Source organism: Rhinolophus sinicus, chromosome 4 (genome assembly GCF_057876585.1).
Source record: "Rhinolophus sinicus isolate RSI-liver-muscle chromosome 4, RSI-T2T, whole genome shotgun sequence".
Taxonomy (NCBI): Eukaryota; Metazoa; Chordata; class Mammalia; order Chiroptera; family Rhinolophidae; genus Rhinolophus; species Rhinolophus sinicus.
Genome location: NC_142504.1, coordinates 26,799,892 through 26,823,187, shown reverse-complemented (window position 1 = coordinate 26,823,187; position 23,296 = coordinate 26,799,892). Strand labels below are relative to the sequence as shown.

Genomic DNA, 23,296 nt, shown 5'->3' with positions numbered 1-23,296 from the left:
ATGTAAGCCTGAAAAATATCTGTATTCTGCTATTGCTAGATGAAGTAGTCTGTAGATGTCAATTGTATCCAGTTGATTGATGATGTTGTTGAGTTCAACTATGTCCTTACTGATTTTCTGCCTGCTGGACCTGTCCATTTCTGACAGAGCAGTGTTGAAGTTTCCAACGATGATAGTGGATTCACCTATTTCTCCTTGCAGTTCCATCCCATTTTGCCTCATGTAGTTTGTTGCTCTGTTCTTAGGTGAATACACATTAAAAATAGGTCTTCTTCCAGAATTGACCCCTGTATCATTATGTAATGCCTCTCTTTATCCATGATAACATTTTTTATTTTGTCTACTCTGTCTGAAATTATCATAGCTATTTCTGTTTTCTTTAGATTAGCATGGCATATTTTTTTATCCATTCATTTAGCTTTAATCATATGTATCTTTTTATTTTAAGTTAGTTTCTGGTAGACAACATTTAGCTAGGTCTTGTTTTTTGATGCACTCTGATGACCTCTGTCTTTTAACGGGTACATTTAGACCATTGATATTCAAAGTGATTATTGATATAGTTGGAGTAACACATGCCATAAATTTTCAGTCATTATTCTTTTGAATATTTCTTCTAGCCTTTCTTTCTTCTCCTTCTGTATTTCCATTATGTTTATGTCACACCTTTTATTGTTGTCCCACAGTCCTTGCATATTCTGTTGTATTTTTTCAGTCTTTGTTCTCCTTGCTTTCATTTTTTAAGAATTCTATTGATGTATCCTTTAGCTTAGAGATTTTTTTCGTCAGCCATGTTTACTCTATATGATGCCCATCAAAGGCATTCTTCATTTCTGTTACAGTGTTTTGATCTCTTCTATTTCACTCATTCATTCATTCATTCATTCATTTATTGCTAGATAGGGACTAAAACCAAGTTGTATATGATTCCAAACCCCACGCTCTTTTTCCTACACAATTCTGACTTTTTAAGAGAATTAGTTACTAGTCAAAATTTAAAAAAAAAAAAATTAACTTCACCAAAGAGCAGCTTCCCTATTTGTGCAAAAAATCTAAAACAATGTTGGATGCTTAAGTTTGCTCAACTCCATGGGACATCATTTGCACCACAGCCTACGTGAAAAGGCCTCCTCAGGAGTTGTTTAATATGATGACCCTGCCCCATTTCCTTTCCCCTCCCTAATTACTCACTTTCTACCTTCCAGATGCCTTAGGTCCTAAGAAAAACAAATAAATACCAAGAAATAGCTTAATGACAGGGTGGGCTTTCAATTAGTCACTTTTTTATCTAGTTTATTATTCTACTATGACATATAAGATGAACCACACTTTTCTCATTTGAATCCATTCAGTGGTGTGCTGGAGAGTTTATATCAGTTCCTAAGAGCTGATTGTTGTCATCTTTTTCCAACCAGTGATCAATGACACCAAAATGGTAACCTGAACTCTGCCATGGGAAGTGTATTATTTTTCTACTGCTACTATAAAAAATTATCATTTAGTGGCTTAAAAGACTAAATATATTATCTTAGAAGTATATAGCTTAGCAGTCTGTCACAGGTCTAATTGGCTGAATTCCTTTCTCAGGCTCTAAGAGAATCCATTTCCACAGATTTTCCAAATTCTAGAGGCCTCCCACATTTCTTGGCTTATGGCCCCTTTCTCCGTCTTAAAAACCAGCAACACTGCATTTCTTTGCTCTTTCTTCTGTCACACCTCCCTCTGATTTTCTTATTTAACACCCATCTCCATTTTGCAGGACTCTCTAATTACACTGAGCCCTGCATAATCCAGGATAATCTTCCAATTTTAAGGGCAGTTGATTGCTGACATTAATTTCATCTGCAACCTTTCTTCTCCTTTGCCATATAAACTAATATATTCTCAGATTCCAGGTATCAGGAAGTGGACTACTTTGAGGGAAGGCATCAAGCTGCCAATCACAAAAATTGGCAAATGCTACAATTCAGGATTTTTCCTTCGGAGAGCTGCTTGTTAAACATTTACCAGCACACTACTGCTACAAACTATTATGAGGGAACATCAGACAAACCCCTCAAAAGAATTATAGGATTAAGGCAATTTAGAAGATTCCCCTAACAAAGTTGCTTTGTAACTTAGGATGTTTAAATATACTACATAGCAGGGGACGACAAATTACTCTTTGACCAGTTTAAAACAAATTAAATTTGCAAAGTATCTTCACTTAGGATGAATTAATATGGAGTCTGAAAATTTTTATGGTTAAGAACAAACAGAAAAAGGCTATCATAGACTATACAAGCTGTTGCCTTTTAAGATTAAAAAAACAACAGCAGGAGGAGACCTGAGACAAATTTTTCCAGATGCTATTTGTCATTTGTGTATCATCAAAGAATTCTTTCAGTATCAGGCATGGATTAACTCAGTATCGTTTTCAACTTAGGAGAGATGACCTACATATCAAAAGTTTAATTCACTGAGTCAATGCAAATCAGAGTGGGTGGAACATTACTTATTATAGGCTGCTGTATGGGCAGGCACTGTTTTAGCAAACTGAGGGAGAAACATACATCACACCACTTCTTAATCTTATAGCTCTGGTGTAAATTGTAGACACCTTGCCACATCTTAAAATCAATGATATTCACAATAAGGGATCATTTTAGTTTGTTGGTAGTTGGATAAGCTTTTAGTAAATAGTCCTTTTCTATTCTTTAAGTTTTATATAATAGGCCTTTTAGGAGTTTCCCCTTAAAGTTTCTGATGGAAGGAGAGAAAGAAATGAATTCCAGGGTTTATAATAGCTAATATATATGTTAATGTTTATTCTACCAAGAAATATACTAAGTCTCTTACATACATTATATTATTTAATTCTAAAGACAATCCTAAGACAAGTCTAGAGGGTTCAAGAAATGAACTCTAAAAAAGTCAAATTGTTTGGATTCAAATCCTGGCTCCATCACTTCCTATTTATGTTTGACTTTGGGCATGTTTTTATGCCTTGGTTTCACTTGTAAAGGTAGGTAGGTAGGTAGGTAGATAGATCGGTAGAAAGGACTAATACGTTTGCCTTACAATGTTGTAATTAGTGGTAAATGAAGTGATACATGTAAAGAGCTTAGTGTGGTACCTGGCTCAATAATATTATCTATTACTGTTATTAGCTTCATCCTGATATGAGATGCCTTCTTATAACCCTTTATCGTCTATTTTCTTTACTTTCTACATAACCAAGAAAAGTAGAGATTTCCTTCAAAAATGAATTCTACCGACCACATTAGGGGAAAGAGAAAAACTGCTACAATGGGAAATATTAGTTAGTAAAAGCACATACAATTTTCATGTATCTTTTTATTACTTGATATGAAATTAAATTTCAAATGACCTATTAGGGTGTGTTTTATTGAACAGCAAATGTTATTCATTAAGAGAGTAGGTTCCTGATCTGTTTGAGTATTTTTGAGAAAGTGGCTACAGAATAGCATTGTAACATATTCTCTGCAGCACTAAATGAAAGCCTTGGATATATAAATGCATTTTCTGTGAATTATTTTAATTATGTTGAGGCATCCATTGCTTTTATAATTGGAAAGAAAAAATGGGAATAAAAGAAAATGAATAGTTTTTGGCAATGATGATTATGGTATTGTGGACTCTAAGGGCCTTTTTGTTTTTAAATAAAAGGAGGACCTATCTGGTTTTATTGGTCTGTATCCATTTTCTTTCTTCATTCAGATTCACCTTGATTAAAATAATAGCCTTTAAATTCCAGTATAGACGTTGTTTCAGTATAAACATAATGCTCTAGTGGGAAACAAAAAGACCTATCAAAAAATTATCAAGTTTGGTGGTGAGACAGCACAGTTCAGAGTCCTTTTGCAAAAGACATTCCACCATCTCCAATTCTCATTCTCCGCTTCCATCAAGAGTCACTTGTAGCCACTTGAGATTACTCTGTTCTAGACACTTGATTAACTGGTCCTTTACTTATCCGTTTAACATTTATTGAATACTATGTGATGGCTTAGGACCACGGTGACAGTACAGGAATTGTGTGTTGAAAATAGTGAGTCTGGGTATATTTTGAAGGTAGAGCAAACCATAATTCATTTAATAAACTTGATTTATTCATTTATTGGGTATGGAATGTTCAAAAAAGAAGTTAATGAAGACCCCAAGGATTTTGGCCTGAACTACTGCAAGGAGGTGTTCTTATAAACTGATTAATGGAGACAGTGGGGATGACAATTGTGGATGTGGGGACTGAGATGTTCACCAATTCAGAACTGGACATGTTAAATTTAAGATGCCTATTAGACATCCACATGGAGAGATCAAGTGAACAGATACACATATATACATATGTAATATGTTTATGTGTGTATATACATGGAAAAAGACCTGGTCTGAAAAATTACCTTCGACATCCACAGCATGGTATTTGAAGATAAAAGACTGGTTGCAGAGACTGCAGAGAGTGAAAAGGTCTCAGGTGTTTTTTCCTTTGTGGCATTACAACATTAAAAGGTCACAAAGATGAAAGTGAACCGAGAGCCTCAGTAGACGAGTCAATGATGTTAACAACAACAACAACAAAAACCCAATGGCAGTATGGCATTCTAGAGACTAAGGGATAAAAACGTTTCAAGGAGGAGCTGTGCCACCTGTTACTGTTGGGTCAAAATCAGTACCGATAACTGACTTTAAAATTTAGAAATGTGGACATCATCAATGACTTTAACAGAAGCATTTTTAGTGGAGTGGTAAGGGTAAAGCCTGATCAGGGTGCGTTAATAAACTTGAGAGAAGAGAAAAATCAGTATAATTTTTGCCGAGATCTATTTTTCCCCACGCCACCCCTCACCCACTAAGTACCTCCCAGGAAGCATTTGTAAACTTTGAAAACTGCCACTTTGCAAATACCCATAAATGCTAACCCAAGACATCTATATTTAAATGCAGCTTTGCCTGGTGACCTCTTTAAGATGAGGACCTGACAAATCAGTCTGTTGTATGATTAAATAAGCACACTAAAAGCACAATTCTAAAGACATTTAAGGGGGAAACAAGAGCATGTTATCTTTCCTGGCAGCATGGACATTTGATGCATTTCTACTTCTACTGCCACTGAATCGCCGTAATACGATGTAGTTTCTTCAAGACATCTTTCATGCCAAATTTAACATTCATTCTTAACTTGGGAAATTCCAGGAATACTGAACACAAAGGGGATGCTACTTAGAGTCTTTAAGGATGCATACAATTGCCTTCAATACTAGAAAATGCTATTACTAATTTCTTAACGTAGCATGTATTTGGAACTACTTAGTTTTTGTGAATAATTAATGTTTAATTAATTGGGTACCTAAAACTACAGCCACATTTCTTTACACAATCTTAAACTTTGAGGTAATTTGTACCGTGTCTAGAGCATTCGTTCTTAACAAGGGTGGGAATGGCACAATTTTGCCCACCAGAGGACATTTGGCAGTGTCTGTAGGCATTTTTGGTTTTCACAACCTGGAGAGGAATGCTCCTGGCCTGTGGTGATAGAGGACAGGGTCGCTGCTAAATACGCTAAACTGCACAGGACAGGCCACTACAACAAATTAGTTGGCTCAGAAAGACAAGTGGCAAGGTTGAGAAACCCTGCTCTCTCTGGAAACTGAAATTTTTCGAGACACATGCACTTAGAGCATAGAGTCAAGTAACTAAAATGCACTGTGCATTCTAGATTCAAGGCTACCTGGGTTCAAATATCCACATTTAACAGAACGAACTTGACTAATTTAATTAATTCAAGTCTGTTTCCTAAATTTAAAAATAAAACAAAAACTGCATGAGATAATCCATATAATTCAAATGTTTAGTTCAGTTCCTGACACGTAAAATGTGCTCTTACATTTTAAACAAAATATGTATATATTAAAATCCAATAGTCTCAAATTCCTCAAGTTTCTATGATGTAATGATTTACAGACACATCTATGTGAACACTTGATATATGAAAGAGGGTTCATTCTTGATTAGCCACCATTGAAATGTTCTGCTCATTGGATCATTTACGGCTTGGCTAATAATAGGTCTGAGCCACGGAACAGGGAACGTCAATACGCATATCAACATCTCCTCCAAACAAATTCCAACTCCACACAGCTCATTGTGAGTTAAGGTAACTCTCACATTTTCCTCAGATTAAAATTGCTACTAATGTACTTCCTGGTCTTTGAAAACCTCCCAAGATTCAGCAGAAATTTTCAAGATCTCTTCCTGGCCACTAAGCTGCATGCTTAGCAGTTAGCTCAGACCCAACTATAAACACCGGCCCAACGGAGCACAGAGACTGGTAACCTTGACAATCTTCAGCAAAGAGAAAGCCATGGTAAAAACAACTGTTAACAGCCGCACATACTTCAGTATCAGCCAGGAGCAGAAATCCAGAGGTTTCCATGTTGCCAATGCCAAGGACGCTTGAACGTCCTTCCTGATCTGCTTTTGTGTAACTTTCAGTTCCAGTTGTTAACAGTGCTCTACTGATGTTAAAGCGTATACATAAAATGTTTTACTGAACAACTTAAAAGTGTTATTTTCAAATTATGCAAATACACAGAAATTCAAGCAATTCCTTAAATTCTATTATTAATTTTCTACACACTAGTTATAAAGTTCAGAGCAGATTTTCAGCATTAAACAGTGAGACATATCAAGTTTCAGATATTTATTAATCAGTGTAAACCCCAACGTAACACACCAACATGATTTTGTGCATTTGGAGGGGAAATATTTCCTGGTTAAGTGGAAAATTGTGCGGATGGCTTCTGGAAGACCTTCATTCTAAGCAGCTTTTTAGTGAAACATTTCATTTAGAAGTCTGGACCTTCTTTCTTCAGTTTGCTGTAATCTACATTCACTGAGTAGAACTTGGAAAAGAAAAAAGATATTTTAGATAGCCTATCAAATATACACAGGTGGTACAGAAGTTTTAGAATCACTTTTATTCAGCTTTCTATAGCAAAATTTACAGACATGAATTCATTAAGAATATTTAACAATGTAAAAGTCATTCAAAGAAAGACACCAAAATTCCAGTTATTTAATAATTTAATAAGGTACAAACATTCCATCTACCACAGAAGAGCAATGCTAGTATCTGTCAGTCAGAACCTATGAAAAATTCTTCTGTTCCAAAATGAGTGATTCTTTCTGATACATACTTCCAATTCCTAAGTTTTTACTTCTATCTCCACTAAGTACACAGAATAGAGGAATACCAAGAACTACAATCCCTATTTTGGTTAGCAAAGCGCTACACGTTAAACAGGAGACATTTATAGAAAGGAGGATAGGCTAGTAACGTAAGGCTATTGCTTTGTGTGGTTTACGTAACTTTTTAGACAGATTGGCTGCCTTAGTGGCTTTTTCAGTACTTTCCTAACCTAGACTGCACCACTATCAAACTGACACCTTACCACCTCTGGTACAAGACTTTTAATTAGTACTGTAATTTTACATTTACGTAATACTGTATTTAAATACTGTATATTTGGAAATTTTGTAATTTCCAAAAATTTCCCTATATTCAATTAAGGTTAATTTTAGAAATCTTATTATGATTGCTTAAAAAAACTGCCTCTCTCAATAACTTTAAATTATTTGTGTTGTAAACTACTCTAAAGTTTCTACTGAGGAAACATTAGGATTTGTACATAGGCCCAAATAAGGCTATAACCTTGAGTTTACTCATTCTTGTGCCAAAGAACACTGAAGAGGTTGTGCTAAGTACCAGAAGACTACGTTATTTAACTCCAAAAGAACCAAACTGTGGAACCATCATTTTATTCATGGGTTTTAAGCAAGAAGCTCATAAATCTGTATCCATTACTTTTTTCAAACCTTTGCTTTATTTCTAACTAAAAAAATTCTTATTTACTTGGCTTTTTTCAAAAAAAGAAAAATTCCCAGGTTTTAAAGAGATACATACAGACTTTTACAGAGAAGTATAAATAAGCCACAAAGCAGTCTTCTCTTTTCTGACACTATTCTCTTATGAAGCAATTAAATCTAGATAAAGACTTAAACAAAAAAAAATACTAACTGTGCTATAGCTAACAAAATATTAGCAAGAATATCTATAAAAGGAATTGTAGATTATACGTTAAAAAGAAAATAAACATCTGTTGGGCTCGCACTGTGGGCAGAATGCTTTATCTTAGTTAATTATCGCAACCTTACTCATTCTTATAAGAGGCAACTGAAGATCAAGTTGCCCAACAATGAATAAGAAGCAGGATCAAGCACCACGTCTATGCAGAGCGGAAAGGTCATATATAAGTGTCTTTGCCAATTTTCTCAAAACTAAGCAGGCTTCTACTTGCTTCGATTTGGTTCCACGTGCCAGTATCAAAATTCTCCATTGAGATAATTTTTAAATCTGCTTTATTTTTCAGCTTCCATGTCCCCATTTGTTTTTCTCAATTTAATGGTGGCTACCTTGAAGATCTCTGAACAGTTAGCAAGGCACATATTCTGATCTTGGTTTAGGGCATTCTATTCAGGTTAGAAGTGTTGTTGAGCCTTTGATGCTTAAATCCCATTTTTTGCCCCCTCTTGTTTGTATTAGTTAGCTTTTGCTAGATTGTAAAGTGGCAACAAATAACCCCCAAGTCTTAGTATATTGCAACAAATTTATATATTTGCTCACAATAGATACCACTTATAAACTCATTGCTCCATGCTCTCTTTGTTCCAATCCACTCATGAATGAGTAATTAACTGTCAATTTTGGTCTAGTGACAGATGGAAAAGAACAATGGGGGAACCACACTCTGGTTCAGAAGTTACAGATATCACTTCCTCTCACTTACAACTTGCCTGAGGTAGGTCATGTCGCCAAACCTGATATCAGTGGGCCAGAAAAATAAATTCTCTTAAGTGAGGGGCAGTGAAAGATAAAATCATCTAGTCTCACTGGGTTTAGAGCAATAGCAGGCTTCAGTCACTCTAGGCTCTAGTCTCTGGAGTCTCTGGACTTAGTTCCCTCTTATTTCTGCTGGCAAATTGCCCAATTCTTCTACAAGCTCATCTCTTGGCAAATACAGCCAGCAGTAGTCCATTAACATCCTGTTTTTCAAATTTTTTTCTTTAACGGCTCTTCAGGCACATGGTTTTACCTTCCAAGTTACAGCAGGTGACACTTTATCGAATATTTTGCCATTATGATTCATTTTTCCATTCTCTAATATCAATGTCATAGCTACTCACAGACCAATCTATGCCACACATATGAGATTTTTGTTGCAGGAACATTCTATTTCCAATTCACATGGCTTTATACTTGCATGTGTTATGTTCCAGAGCATTAGTAACTGGCTTCATTATCAGAATCACTTGGGGAGCTTTTTGAACTACATACCCAGAGGTTCCTTTGTGGAAGGACCAAGGCCTATTTTTTTGGTTTTCTTTTTTAAAGTTTATTGGATGTGGAACCATTTTCTTTAGAATGGACTTAATTTAAATAAACTTGTAAGACAGAAAAATAAGTCACGGTGTCTGCTTTTTTTGAGGCAAAATTTAACACACATATCAGATGGCTCATTTCAGATTTGCTGGAACATTTTTGTTTCTTGTAGGGAGATACGTTTAGAGATTTGGAAGCCAAATTATAATCTGAAGGTTAAATGGAAAGCTTGGAATTAGTAAAGGTGGTAATATCTTAAAAGTTGTTGTTATCACTAATGGTAGTATCCATCTCAATCACAGAGGTATATCTGCTAAGGGGTCCTGGACACTCATTGGTCAGGGTGACTCTTCTTGAAAGTGTTTAAGCAAACTGCTATTTCTCTCTTTCAATAAAGCAGCCTGGTATAGTGGCAAGTGCATGGGTGAATTATACACATCAAATAGAAAAATCGTTTGGTAGGTGAATTATAATTTAATAAAGCTGCCCTGTTTTTTGACATTACAAGAGTTTGTCTTACACATAAGAAAGGTTGTTTGGGGAATCAATAAATGGTCTCAAGTTTGTGACAACAATGGATGGACTTTAAGGGCATTATGCTAAGTGAGGTAAGCCAAAGAAAGACAAACACTGTATAGGTATCACTTATATGTAGAAATTTGTAAAAACAAAGAGTAGAATATTGGTTACTAACAGGTGGGGGAATTGGAAAGAAGTTGTTTAAGGATACAAACCTTAACTAGTAGATAAAAAGTTCTGGGGATCGAATGTACAATATAGTGAATACAGTCAACGACACTGTATTACGAACTTTAAAGCTGCTAAGAGACTATATCTTAATTGTTCTCAACACATAAAAAAATGATAATTATGTAACATGATAAAGGCGCCAGCTATTGCTACTGTAATAATCAGAGCGGTATATACAAATGCATTAAACCAACACGCTGTACACCTCAAACTTACACATTATATGTCAATTATTTAATATATGTGGATTTATTTATTTTAATCTCAATAAAATAAATAAATAATTTCAGTTCACGAAATCATTCTTTGAAAGAGTAGTTCCACAAACCCCTCTTCAGGAAAGACGTTAAAAAAGTATATCTAGAAGGTTCATGGGAAAATTTAAGTTTCAACTGGTTTCAGTTCTTCCTAATCTTCACATGAAATGTTGTCAACCATACGAACAAGAAAGAGCAGCCAATCAAATCATCCACTAAATCAGTGCTACTCAAGTGTGCTCGAGGGACCAATATCAGGAATCAATATTACCTGACACCTTGCTAGAAACACAAATTCTCACTCTCCACACAAATCCTACTGTATCAGAATCTCCAGGGGTTACAGCTGAAGAATCTATTTTAACAGCCTCTCCATTTGATAACCTATGTACACTGAATTTTGTGAACCACTGCACTAGACTATCTAAGATCTATGAAAATGGTAAGCAATAGCCATACTATCTCTCCTTTTTATTCATCATCTCAGTAGAACTGAAACATTACCTTAATTTCACAGAGTCGAAAGTCTGAATAAAATCCTCAGAAAAAAGTATTAGAAAACTATGCCATTTTAATTTCACAGAATGATCTAACAGCTTTTCAAAGTACATAATAATGGAATTTGACTTGTACATCCAATTTAAAAAATCTACTCCATGACAAAATTTATTAAAACACATTTTTACAGCAATTTTAAATCAATTTTGTAGCTTACCTTGTATTGCTGATTGGGACCCATTTTGTTCCAGGGTTCTGGGTTATTCTTTCTATCCCAACTAAAATAAAACATAATTGTTAGAGTAATAGAACACTATTTTAAACAGTTTTGTACTTCTTAACAGTTAATATTTTGAATAGACCAATCTCATTTTCTATTAGGTGAAGTATGGTATTTTCTTTATAAAGGTGAAAACAGATAGGCTCTAAACCAAGCAATCCCATGTAACCAATTTAAAAAAAGGTAGAACGCAGAAACTCTTGGGGCAGTTGGCCTTGTTCCTATCCCTGTCCCAGGAAACTTTATACTTGGCTGTTATTAAAGTTTCCCACTTCATCAATAAAGTGATACCATGTTTCCCCAAAAATAAGACCTAGCCAGACAATCAGCTCTAATGCGTCTTTTGGAGCAAAAATTAATGTAAGAACCAGCCTTATATCATATAAGAGACCCGGTCTTATTTTACTATAGCAAAATAAGACCAGGTCTTATATTAATTTTTGCTCCAAAAGACGCATTAGAGCCGATTGTCTGGCTAGGTCTTATTTTCGGGGGAACACGGTATATAGAAAAGTGCATGGAATAACAATGAATCAATCTTTTTTCCTTGCTTGTTGTTTTCCAATTTAAAAAAAAAAAAAAAACATTCCCTATTGTGGAAAAGCAGGCAAAAAACATTTACATGTACCAGCAACCCTGATTAAATATTTTATAAAAAGTTATTACCTCGGTTATTATAATGTTACAAGATTAAATGTTAACAGTTCTACTCCACTGATGAGAAAATGATACTCAGAGAAATCTAGATGATATCACGAACCAGGAAAAGTAAATTAACAGCAGAATTGGAATCTGTATGACTACAAAACTCAGGTTCTTTCTATTACCTGATATTCTCTCTCTAGAAAGACTATGGCTCCTAAACTTACAGCCTGATAAACCATCAAAGTTCTAAACGTTTTTAAGTACTTACCAGACATCTGGATTGAACAATGCCAGGCGCATGACATACAACGCTGCTCCAGTACCTCCAGCTCCAATAAATACAAAGAGGGGGATCAACTAGAACCAAACAAAAAATAGACAAGAATTATGTAGTCATCTACATAACAATCATCTTACAAATACCTAGATAACTGATAATGGAAAGGCTACTGTAGTTTTTACACACTGAGTCCCAAGTTTCAAACTGCTGTTTCTCAATTGTGTTAAAATTTTCAAAAGGCTGCCCTCACACCGAGGTAACATTCTTATGACTGTATTCAAAAGAAAGAAATGGAACTTCCAAAGGATGTGAAGATGAGTTTGGCTGGCTTAATATGGAAAAACTTATACTCAAATTTAAAACTTTGCAAGAAAATATATAGTTTCCTTAATCTCGCTAATATTTATGCATCATTCCTACTAAATTTCCCAGCTTCCTTCATCTTGAGGCTGGAAAAACAAGCTCTGGGCAAATTATTTAAGCTCTTGGCAAAATAGTTAAGCGTTTACATACACGTCATGAGAAACAAACTTTGTGAAATAAAGAGTGAAAAAACAAAGAGAAACGCACCTATTACAAATACCGGTTTTAGGCATAATCTCTGAAAACATATTGCTACTAATGATTAATGCATAGACAATCGGATGTAAGATAAAAATTAAACACCAGGTGATTCAGTTTTAGGACCACAGCACGTTGATGTGCTGGGGGGAAATGACGTTAACAAAATAACTGCGATTAAACTCTACGATATCCAACTCCCAAAAAATGTCAAGACGCCAAGACAAACTGAAGATTCCCCTCGTATTTGCCACAAGGCCTGATGGTGCAATGCAGTGAGCACAAGATCCTTAAGAGCACAACAAATAGGTAACCTGACTTTTGCTGGTCTGGAACCCACACAGCGCACTATCCCTCTTCGTCCGAGCAACCTGCAAGCGGGCGCAGCATTCCAACATTCACTGGTTTATTTTCCTCGAATGCATCCCTCACCTTCAGCCGGCCAGCCCCAAAACCAAAAATGCATGGTGTAGAAGGTCAGAGCTCAGGGGCCTGGGTCAGCCAGCAATTAGGACAAAGCAAGGCCAGGGCCAGCCTCCAGGAACGAACTGTAAGTGGACGAGAAGGAGGAAGCTCCCAGGGGACTGAGACAGCCGCAATTCGACGCAGGATGGACCAGTATAGACACTGGGAAAGAGGTGAAAGACTTACGCTTGGATGCTTCTTAGCCTGACCGATGATTTGGCGCAGCATGGTAGCGGCAGTGGGCTGGGGTCCCCAAGCACAGAAAAACAAAACTACGAGGCCCAGGAGTAGGTAGTCTCTGCGCGGAGGTGGAGCGGACGTCCAAAGTCACCCAGGACCTCCTACCTGAAGGACCCCTGGCTCGGAAAGTAGCCTGCGGCAGGAGGGCCCGGATGCGACTGTCCTTAACAGTGCCTGCTTTATCCAGAGCCCCACGCGTCGGCTCTAACCCGACAAGCCCTTCAGCATTCCATTCCAAATCGAAACATTTTTATTCCTGTGCAACGTATTTAAAGACGGATAATTTTTTTTTGCGTCGAAACTAGAACACTTCTATTGACTAGACAGGCACTTTCTCAGGCGGCCACGCATTGAAAGTTGGAGGCGGGCGGGCGGACGAATGGGCAGCGAGCTCTGCGAGCGGGGTCCTCTTGCCAGGCGCCTGCGAGCCGGTGCTGCGGGAGGAGGCTCTGGGGGCGCGCGTGCCGGGCGCGCGCTGGCCGGACCTCAAGGCCGCTGAGGGAGCTGAGCTGCGCCTGGAGCTGTCGTCGGGCGCCGGGCGCCTGGAGAGCAGGTCGAGTCTCTTGCCGCTAAGGTCAGCGACTGCGGTTTAAGAAGACTGCAGCTGTTTCCTGTCTTACTTAGACTGTCGCTTATGGGCAGAAGTTAAAATAATAAAGAAACAAACAAAAAAAACAAATAAATGCGCTAAAGATGGCAATAGTGACGTCAGTGTGATCTCTAAACTCTCAGGTCCTGGCCCTCAATTGAATGTTCAATGCCAAGAAGACCTTTGCGACATTGCCAGTATCCCCTCTCCCTGGGCCCAAAATTGCATTCTTAAAATGGGTTCATGGTCGTGTCCCTACACATAATCTTTTCCAATACCCCAGGACAATTTTCATTGATCTCATTTTTTTTTTAACCCTAAAGTCGTCCATGGGTCAGATTTTAGGGGCCAATGGGGATAATCTGAAACCCCTCCAACCTCATTCGTAGCTTAAAGCATTAATCAAATGATACACAAGTAATTGGAAGTGGGAAGAGTAAGAAAAGGCTCCTCCAAAAAAGTAATGTTAGACGTGAAGGAGGCGTGGCCGTTAACCAACTGAAAAATGGAGGATGCAGGTGTAAGTGATACACCTGCAGCTGGAGAGACCTTTTGACCTGCTGACAGGTCTGGTATGGTTGGAACTGGAAGAGGAAGAGTGAGGATCAGATCTGGGCCAATGACCACTTATACAACATGGGTTTTATGCTGAGAGTATTAGGAAGTTAAGAAAAACAAGATACTGTGGTTTTAAATGATGGCTTTGTCTATGAAGAATGGATTCGAGAGAAGCATGAAAGGGGAGGCACTGGTTAATGGGCCATTACAATAGCCCTTGTGTGAGATAGTGGTAGTTTGGACTAGTGTGGGGAATGCGCTGATGAAGAACCGTTCCAGAGATACTTAGGAAGTAGCACCAACAGGACTTGGAGATGGGTCCAACTTGGGGAAGTGAGAAAAGGAAGGAGTCGGGGGTAATTTCTTCAGAGGTTCAGTTTTGACCAGCTGTGTGGATGTTGAGAAAAGAAGCAACAGAATGATGGATAAGTATGTAAAATCCAAGTGGATTTCTATAAGGCAGAAGAGCGATCTAGACTAGAAGAATACATTTAGGACTTAGTTTATTGATGGGAAATGAAGCCACATGACTGAATGACATTGCTTAGGGAGAGAAGGTAGAAAAACAGGAGAGACAAAGGACATGGAACTGAAGAATTCCAACATGCAATGCTTGGAAGAGGAGATATGGCCAGCAAGGTAGGAAAAAAAGATAAATGGTGATTATTAAGATGATATATCACGAAGCTTGGGAAGACTGGTGCCTTTTTCATTCATTCAGTAAATATTATGTACCTACTCTGTACCAGGCACAGTTCTAACAGGGAGATAGCAGTGAATGAGAAAATTGTGCTGCCCTAATGGAGCTTACATGCTGATTGGAAAGAGGAACTATAAACAAGGTAACTTTAGACAGTGATAAACTGATAAATAGAATAATGAAAGAGAGAAGGACATGGGGAGTGGAGCAAAGAAGATTACTGAGAGAAGGCACGGGAGGTCCATCTGAGGAGGTAATATTTGAGCTGAATCCTAAATGAAAAGAAAGAGGTAGCCTGGTGAAGATCTGGGAGGAAGAACATCATTCCAATCGCCAGGAGAAACAATTTTGAGGTTTTTTTTTTGTTTGTTTTTTTTGTTTTGTTTTGTTTTTAATGCTCAAAGGAGACCAGTGTGGCTGATCCATAACAAAGAAGGTGAGAAGAAAATGAGATCAGAGAGGTTATAAAGGTCTCTTTGACACTAACCTTCTAAGCTATGGTAAGGAGTATGGCTATATTAAAAGGGGGAAAAAGGCACAGAAATCATGGAAAATACTTGGAAGTTAATACAGAAACCTAACAGCAATAAGTGTAGATAGGCTTTCAGCAAAGAAGTTCGAAGAGGGAAGCTGTCTCCTTGCAGTATTTTATTTTTTATGATCAGAGTTATAATAAACTACGCAAATAGGTATACAGGAATGCCACTGGTAAGAAGAAAGTGAAATCCAGTGGCTTACATTTTTGTCATTGTCCCAGTCTCTAGAGGTAACAATCTTATAGGTAGTCAAGTGATGCTTTGGAAATGTTAAAGTAGGATTACAGATTATAAATTTTGTTGAATATTAACCAAAATGTCAAATTGTAAAAGTTTAAATTTTGCACATTAAAGCTAGGGGAAAGAGTCTGTGATGTATATTTTAAGCAGAGATTGGAAGAGTACAAGTGACAGTATAGGAAATGAGGCCATAGTAGAGGATGCATATTGTAAAAGCAAATTTTAGCTTTAGAAGTAGGACTGACATTGTGGTAGATTATATTGTATATAAATTTGTGCTGCCTTTCCCTAGAAGGGAATATCACTTATTTGCCTCATTAATATCAACATGACTTGCTTATTAGCAAATGGGATGTGCTATTAGCAAATGGGATGTGCTAAAGGAGCATGTGTCATGCACAAGCAGAAGCGTGAAGAGCCAACATGTGTCATATTCTCTTTTTTCTCTCTGCCACAAGATCATCAATGTTCTAGACAGAGGCTTGGGTGTCAAGGTGGAAACTGCCTGGAGTACAGATATTGCTGACCTATAGTGCACACATGTACTGAGAATAAGAAATAAATCTGTATTGCTGCAAGTCACCAGGTTTGAGAGCAGTGTGTTACTGCAGTACAACCTAACCTACTCTGACTAATAAAGAATTTGGCATTAAATGTGTGGTGGCATGTCATCATAATAAAAAATCCTAAAATAGGTGGCACTTGACTCAAGTCCCAACAAGTGAAGGTAACTATTACCAGGAGCTAGAAGGACGGCGGTATATGTTTATGCAGTGCTGGAACATCTGGTGAAACAGTTCTCAATTAATTGGAAGACAGTTAATGTGGCTGATGAATTCCTAGCTTTCAGTGAAATGCCAGGCAAAGGGTATGTTAGCAGCATGTGTCAGTTACTACTGGCAGCAGTTGACAAAGTGTTATAAAAAAGATATGGACTTAGAAAATAATCAGTTTGCAAGCTGTAATGACAGGGAATAGAGCATCTAGAAATTTAGAGACTTGCATAGTTGGAAGAAGGGACTGATTCTCATCGCCAGCTGTATAAGGTAAATATGAGAAAATGTTTGGCCAAACACATCCTTTAAAACCTCGAGATAATGACTCATACAAGAACTGTAGCCATCACCTTTGTTGAAATATCTCAGTAAGTTAAGGAGCCTCAGTAAATCCTTTCAACTGAACAATTTGAAAGCCCAGAAAAATAGATTAGGGTGTAGCTCTCTCACCAAAGCCTGATAGGATCGAGGTGACTGAAATTAAATCTAGAGAAAGAAAGAGGTGTATCTCTAAAAAGAATTGTGAGTATAACCTTCGATGGATGGAGTTTGGAATCAAATAGAAGTCGACTGAGTAAGCCTAAAAGAAACATCAGCCTTAAAATAAGCAGACTGTGACTGTTTGAGATTTGAAATGACACTTGAACTCCCCAATCTTCTGGAGATGAGAAGCAGGCTAAGACATGTGCTGATCTTCCAAGGAGGGTCTGTCTATTCTGTAATGTCCTCTTTAGTGGATCTAAGGTAGAACTTCCTAGAGGGTGAGGCAGGAGCCACAGAAAAGAGTGCACAAGAACTAATCCCAAGATAGCAAAATCAGGGCCTATTCAAGGAATATTCCACACCTTAAATCAGCAGCAACTTCTATCTTGTGAGATTTCAGGGCCAGGTGTGCCTTTCATTCTTTCTCTTTCTGAATAGGATTGCCCCTTGTGGCTATCTAATCCCTGTTCCACCATTGTATTTTGCATGTTGCGAGGCAAATAACTTGACTTTGTTACTTCACAGGTCTCCGGATCAAGAGGAGACATACCCAGAACAAACACAGAGACAACAGCATCATTCATAGATAATGGGCTTTGAGCTGGTAAAGATGATAGTATAGGACTTTTAGGTTATCTCCCTTGGTGAGGAAGGTGAATATATTTTGAAAGAGAACAGGAAAAATATCTAAGTGATTGTATTCAGAAGGGCAGATGGGTAGATTATCTTCATTCACAAATATTTAATGTCTTTACTGGGAAAATATTATATTTTTTATCTGCCTATTTATACCAAGCGTAGCCATATGACTTGATTTGGGCAATAAAAATACAAATGTAAAAATACTGACAATACAGAAAGAAAACAGTGGGGCCTGTGAAAAATTTAATGAAGACTGTGATCTTCATGAATGATCAGGCCAAGGATGAGGGAGATTTGCATTCCATATAGATGCACTAGCCTGAACAAGGAAGAAGAAATGAAAGTTCATAGTATAAGTGCATAACATGCAGGAATTGAGATGAGCTCAGTGTGATGTGAGCTTAGGTTGCATAGGGTGGTACGATAGGAAATGAAACAGAAAAGGTTAACCCAGATTTTTGAGAATTTTAGATTTGGGACTTTATCCTGTAAGCCGTGAAGACTCATACAATGTTTTGTATCTAAACACAAGATAAAGTAACTACAGGACATATCTTAATAAATGAACTGGAGCTGTTTTTTTCCCTCCCATTCTATGCCTTCTGGAATTCCTGTTACTTCATTTAATTTTGTGAACAATTTTTAAATACAAAAAGAAAGCATACAAGTAAATGTTAGTTTTCCAAATGAAATGTAAGTTGTACAGTGAATAGCTCTAAAACATATCTAGACAGTATATCGATAATTCTCTCCAAAAGTATTTCTCTTTCATAGTTTCTCTGAAGATTCAAGCCTAGAAAATTCTGGAAGGCATAGTGATTATATGTTGTTATTAATGTGTGCCAGTAAAGAAATAGCTTCTTTGGAGAGGAATAATTTGATAAGTGAGCCATGAAGTACAATTATAGTAATGCAAATTGAAGGCAGAATCTTATACTTTTTACTCTGTTTGCATTTAGGCATTTAATTATTTTTCTAGCAGATAAACTGACAACTGGAGTTGTTTTTTTGATCATACAAATATAAATTATACCTTCGCTTGTTAATAAAGATTCTGTAGCTATCCTTAATCTAAAAATAAATATGTTCTTCCACTAGTATTATGGTTATTTAGCATAAACTGTATTTAATTATAAAATTTCTATTAGAAAAATGAAAACAGTTTGATCTGTGAAAGTTTACTTCCACTATTATAAATCTCAAAGATTCACATACTGTCATCAATTTAAATTAAATACCTGAAGCAGTTTATGTGCAAAATTCAATGAATACTAAAAAGTAAACAAACTCTAGCAATTTCAAATAAGTGCTACTTCTTTTCACTGGAAACTTCTGGTTAAATAATATTTCAGGAAAACTGTATTTACAATTTTTAAAAATCATACCATACACCTAGATTGTCAGTATAGCATTTTTAGAATAACTATGTCCTATTACTCTCCGATGTTTCCAGTTACCTCTGTGCAATTTCTGTCTTTTCTATGAATCCACCCATTCAGTCATTTGTTTATTAATGCATTCATTCATTAAACATATATTGAGTGCCTACTATATATTATTCATCATACTGAGGTCTTGGGATAAGAATAACACATTGTCATCTTTCTTCAACACTTTGTAGTCTAGTGGGACTGGGATTATAGTTACAAAGCTTTATGATGATAAGTTCTACAATAGACACTGATATAGACTGTCTACACCAAGATAAAAAGTATAAATTCATGGAGTGACGTCAGAAACATGGCAGCATGAGCAGTTCCCCCTTGATCTTTCCCCTTGAAGTTACAAGTTGAAAAGCTGTAATTCAACAAAGGATTCCCTATGCAAAACACACAAACATCTAGGAGACACGCATCGAATCATCTGAAGGTGGGTAAATCAGGGCAAACGGGAGGAAGGAAGGGAGTAAGGCAGGGACGGGGGCCTCTGATTCAGTCTAGAGCTCACTGTGGTTGTTACTTCTTTCTTACTAGGTCCAGTCAACATGATGCGATCCATGTAATTGGCCATTATGATTTTCTGTGGAATTAAGAGATGATCAAAGACCCCGCAGGAGAGCTGCAGAGTTGATGTATCCCTGAGGTAAGACAGTTAAAGTGTGTTACTAGTCAACAGAAAGGAAACTACTTTTGATGTTTTAATAACAGGTATAAATGCAAAAGCATGCACTAGTCCAAGATCAAGGTACCCTCAGATTTGGTTCCTGGTGGAAAACCTCTTCCTGGATTGCAGATGGAGTCCTCACTGTGTTCTCACATATGGAAGAGAGAGAGAGCTCTGGTCTCTCTTCTATTTATAAAGACACTAATCCCATAATAGGGGCTCCACTTTCACAACCTCATTTAAATCTAATTACTGCCCAAGGGTCCCATATCTAAATATTATAATATCACATTGGAGGTTAGGGCTTTAAGGTACAAATTTTTATGGGACACCAACATTCAGTCCATAACAATTACCAAATCTTCAAGGTAGAGATAATTCCTATGGTATTAAATTTGTTCCATAACACTGAAAAAGGAATCTTCCCAATTTGCATTAAAAAGCAAGCATTGACCTCATAATAAAACTTGACAAGAATAGTCCTTCCATACTTTCTTTAATCCCAACCAGCTAATTACTCCAGTCTTATCAAAGAAATATCAGATCCCGCAAAATATGGGGCCCTAGTAAAATATTATGAGTTAAAATTACTTGATTTTAAAACTGTTCATAGACTGTCACTTTCAGAATTGGCAGACTAGATTACTCAGGCAGTGCAGACTATGTTTTTTCTGTTTAAAGACATTCAAGAATGTAATGGGTTGAATAGTATCCACTGAAAATTCATGAACTATTAGAACTCAGAATGTGAACTTATTTGGAAATAGGATCTTTGCAGATGTAATTATTATAGTTAACATAATATATTGGATTAGGATCGGCATAAATCCAATGACTGCTATTCTTAGAAGAGGAGGGAAACCACAGACACAGACATACACAAAGAAGAAGGCCATGTGAAGATGGAGGCAGAGATTGGAGTTATGCTTCCACAAGCCCAGGGACACCAGGAGGCACAACGAACTGGAAGAGGCAGGGAAAGATTTTTCCCTAGAGCCTTGGACATCCTAGAGCCCTGTTGACACCTTGATTTCAGACTTCTGACTTCCAGAACTGTGAGAAAATAAATTCCTGTTGTGTTGAGCCACCCAATTTGTAGTAATTTTTATGGCAGTCCTTGAAAACTAATACGAATTTTGGTATCAGAAGTGAGGTGCTGCTGTAACAAATACGTAAAATGGAGAAATGTCTTTGGAATTGGGTAATGGGTAGAAGCTGAAAGAATTTTGAAGTACCTGATCGAAAAGCCTAGGCTGCCTTAAAGAGACGATTGATAGACGTATGGCTATCAAAGGCAGTTCTGGTGAGAGTTCAGAATCTGAAGTAAAATATTCAAGACTCTTTTCAAGTACCATTAGAAGCAAAAGAAAATGACACCTAAATCCATTGCTGATGAGAGTGTAAATTGGTACTACATTTTGAAAATCTATTTGACTTTTTCTACTGTAGTTGAATACTATATGATGCAGTAATTTCACATTGAGATGTAAACCCAAAGGAAATGTGTGCTATGTATACCAAGAGACATGAACAAGACAATACATAGAATCATTATTTATAATAACCTTGAACTGGAAAGAGACAAAATGTTTATGAAGCATAAATGAATAAATTGTGCTACATTTAAGCATGTGTTTCCATGATACAAATGAGCTGTAACTATACACAACAACATAGATGATCCTCACAAAAAAATATTAGTCAAAGAAACGAGAAACAAAACAATACATACTACATGAGTCCATTTATATATAATTTTGAAACACTGTTATACTCAGTACAATAATGCCATTACAGGAAGCAGGGAGTATTAATTTAAGGGGCTGGAGAGAGGTTTATGTGGTCTTGGCATGGATGGTGTTTATAAGGGTGTTTGTTTCTTGACGATCCTTTGATCTATACATTCATTTATTTTTCACTTTTCTCTGTTACTTTTTCCAATAATTTTTTTTAACTGAGTTATATAGATTTAAAACAATGTTAGGGAGTTTGCTTGTGTTTTGTCACTTAAAGATCTGATGGATTAGAAAGAACAGAGGTATCATTTATGTATTTCTGTTTGAAACTTTTCCACCTTTTGAATTGATGACTGGAACCCTCCTGCATCTCACATTATTTGTCTGTCTAATATGTGACACATGTAACATTGTAAACCTTCTGATGTTGTTCCACTGATTCTGTCGTTGCCCATCTGGTTTGCTGTCCTGGGACTTGCCCCTTGTGAAACTCAGCTGCTAAGACTGCCTGACATTCATATGTACTGAAACATGATTAAATACCTTGCTTGTCTAAGAGATCTGTCTAATAAACAGCTACTATAGCAAATATTGAAGTACTCACCTCTCACTTTTGTCTGAAGTACTCACCTCTCACTTTTGTCTTTTCTCCATGCAGAACAAATGCTGACCACGTTTCACAGTATCATGTTAATTTCAAAGTAAGCTATGTGACAATGTGGGTGAACCATGAAAATCCTATACTAGGTACAAGAAATCAGACACACAAGACCACATGTTTTTATTATATTTACATAAAATGTCTAGAATAGGAAAATCCATAGAAACAGAAAGTAGATTGGTGATTGTCAGGTTCAGGAATGGGGGAAACGGGCACGGGGGCGGGGGGAATAACTGTAAATTGGTGTCTGATTTTTTTTCTGGGGTGATGTAAATGTTCTAGAATTAGATAGTGGTGATGGTTGTACAACTTTTGAATATGCAAAAAACCACTGAATTTTATATGACAAAGGAGTGAATTTTATGGTATGTAAATTATATCTCAATGAAGCTGTTATAAAAACTTAGCCTTCAGTTAAACACCTTAAAAAAAAGTTGAATCTTGTATATCTTAGAGAGATGATGGACTGGCTAGATAAGATGAAAATTTATTTTTCCGGGCCGGCCCAGTGGCTCAGGTGGTTGGAGCACTGTGCTCCTAACGTCGAAGTCGCCAGTTCGATTCCCACATGGGCCACTGAGCTGCTCCCTCTACAGCTAAGATTGTGAACAATGGCTCTCCCTGGAGCTGTGCTGCCTTGGGCTACCATGCGCTGCCATAAGTGACCAGTGGCCAGCCGGCAACCACCGTGAGAGGCCTTCTCATATTACCAGCATGGCCAGGGAGCTGTGTCCTACACAACTAGACTGAGAAACAATGGCTTGAACCAGATTGGGGGGGAGGGGCCAGATTGGGGGGGCAGGAGGGGAAGGGAGGCCGAAGAAGGGGGGGGAAAAAGAAAATTTATTTTTGTG

At 37.1% G+C, this 23,296-nt stretch overlaps 1 protein-coding gene and 1 long non-coding RNA gene across 4 annotated transcripts; one reads left to right on the top strand and one right to left on the bottom strand.

Moving 5' to 3' along the window:
* Nucleotides 1–6,688: 6,688 nt before the first annotated feature.
* COXFA4 (cytochrome c oxidase associated subunit FA4) lies at nt 6,689–13,524 on the bottom strand. The gene is made up of 4 exons (XM_019726761.3): nt 13,365–13,524; nt 12,141–12,229; nt 11,165–11,225; nt 6,689–6,905 (listed from the first exon to the last, which is right to left on the bottom strand). Exons 1-4 carry the CDS (start codon nt 13,404–13,406, stop codon nt 6,849–6,851), a joined length of 249 nt encoding a protein of 82 aa, XP_019582320.1. The 5' UTR covers nt 13,407–13,524; the 3' UTR covers nt 6,689–6,848.
* A 322-nt stretch (nt 13,525–13,846) lies between these two features.
* Nucleotides 13,847–22,370, top strand: LOC109444977 (uncharacterized). 3 transcript variants are annotated; one of them, XR_012498883.2, is made up of 5 exons: nt 13,847–13,992; nt 15,670–15,765; nt 17,826–19,811; nt 19,916–20,024; nt 20,861–22,370. It is a non-coding gene; the product is annotated as an uncharacterized LOC109444977 (long non-coding RNA). The 3 variants fall into 3 exon arrangements; XR_012498881.2 differs by lacking the exon at nt 15,670–15,765; XR_012498882.2 differs by lacking the exon at nt 15,670–15,765 and having other exon boundaries at nt 13,847–15,204.
* Nucleotides 22,371–23,296: the final 926 nt, after the last annotated feature.

Coding starts and splice junctions, on each gene's coding strand:
- COXFA4 (XM_019726761.3), bottom strand. CDS start 13,406: ATGCTGCGCCAAATCATCGGTCAGGCTAAGAAGCATCCAAGC. Junction 11,226..12,140: donor TTGTTCAATCCAGATGTCTG/GTAAGTACTTAA, acceptor GTTTTATTTTAG/TTGGGATAGAAAGAATAACC. Junction 6,906..11,164: donor GTCCCAATCAGCAATACAAG/GTAAGCTACAAA, acceptor TTCTTTTCCAAG/TTCTACTCAGTGAATGTAGA.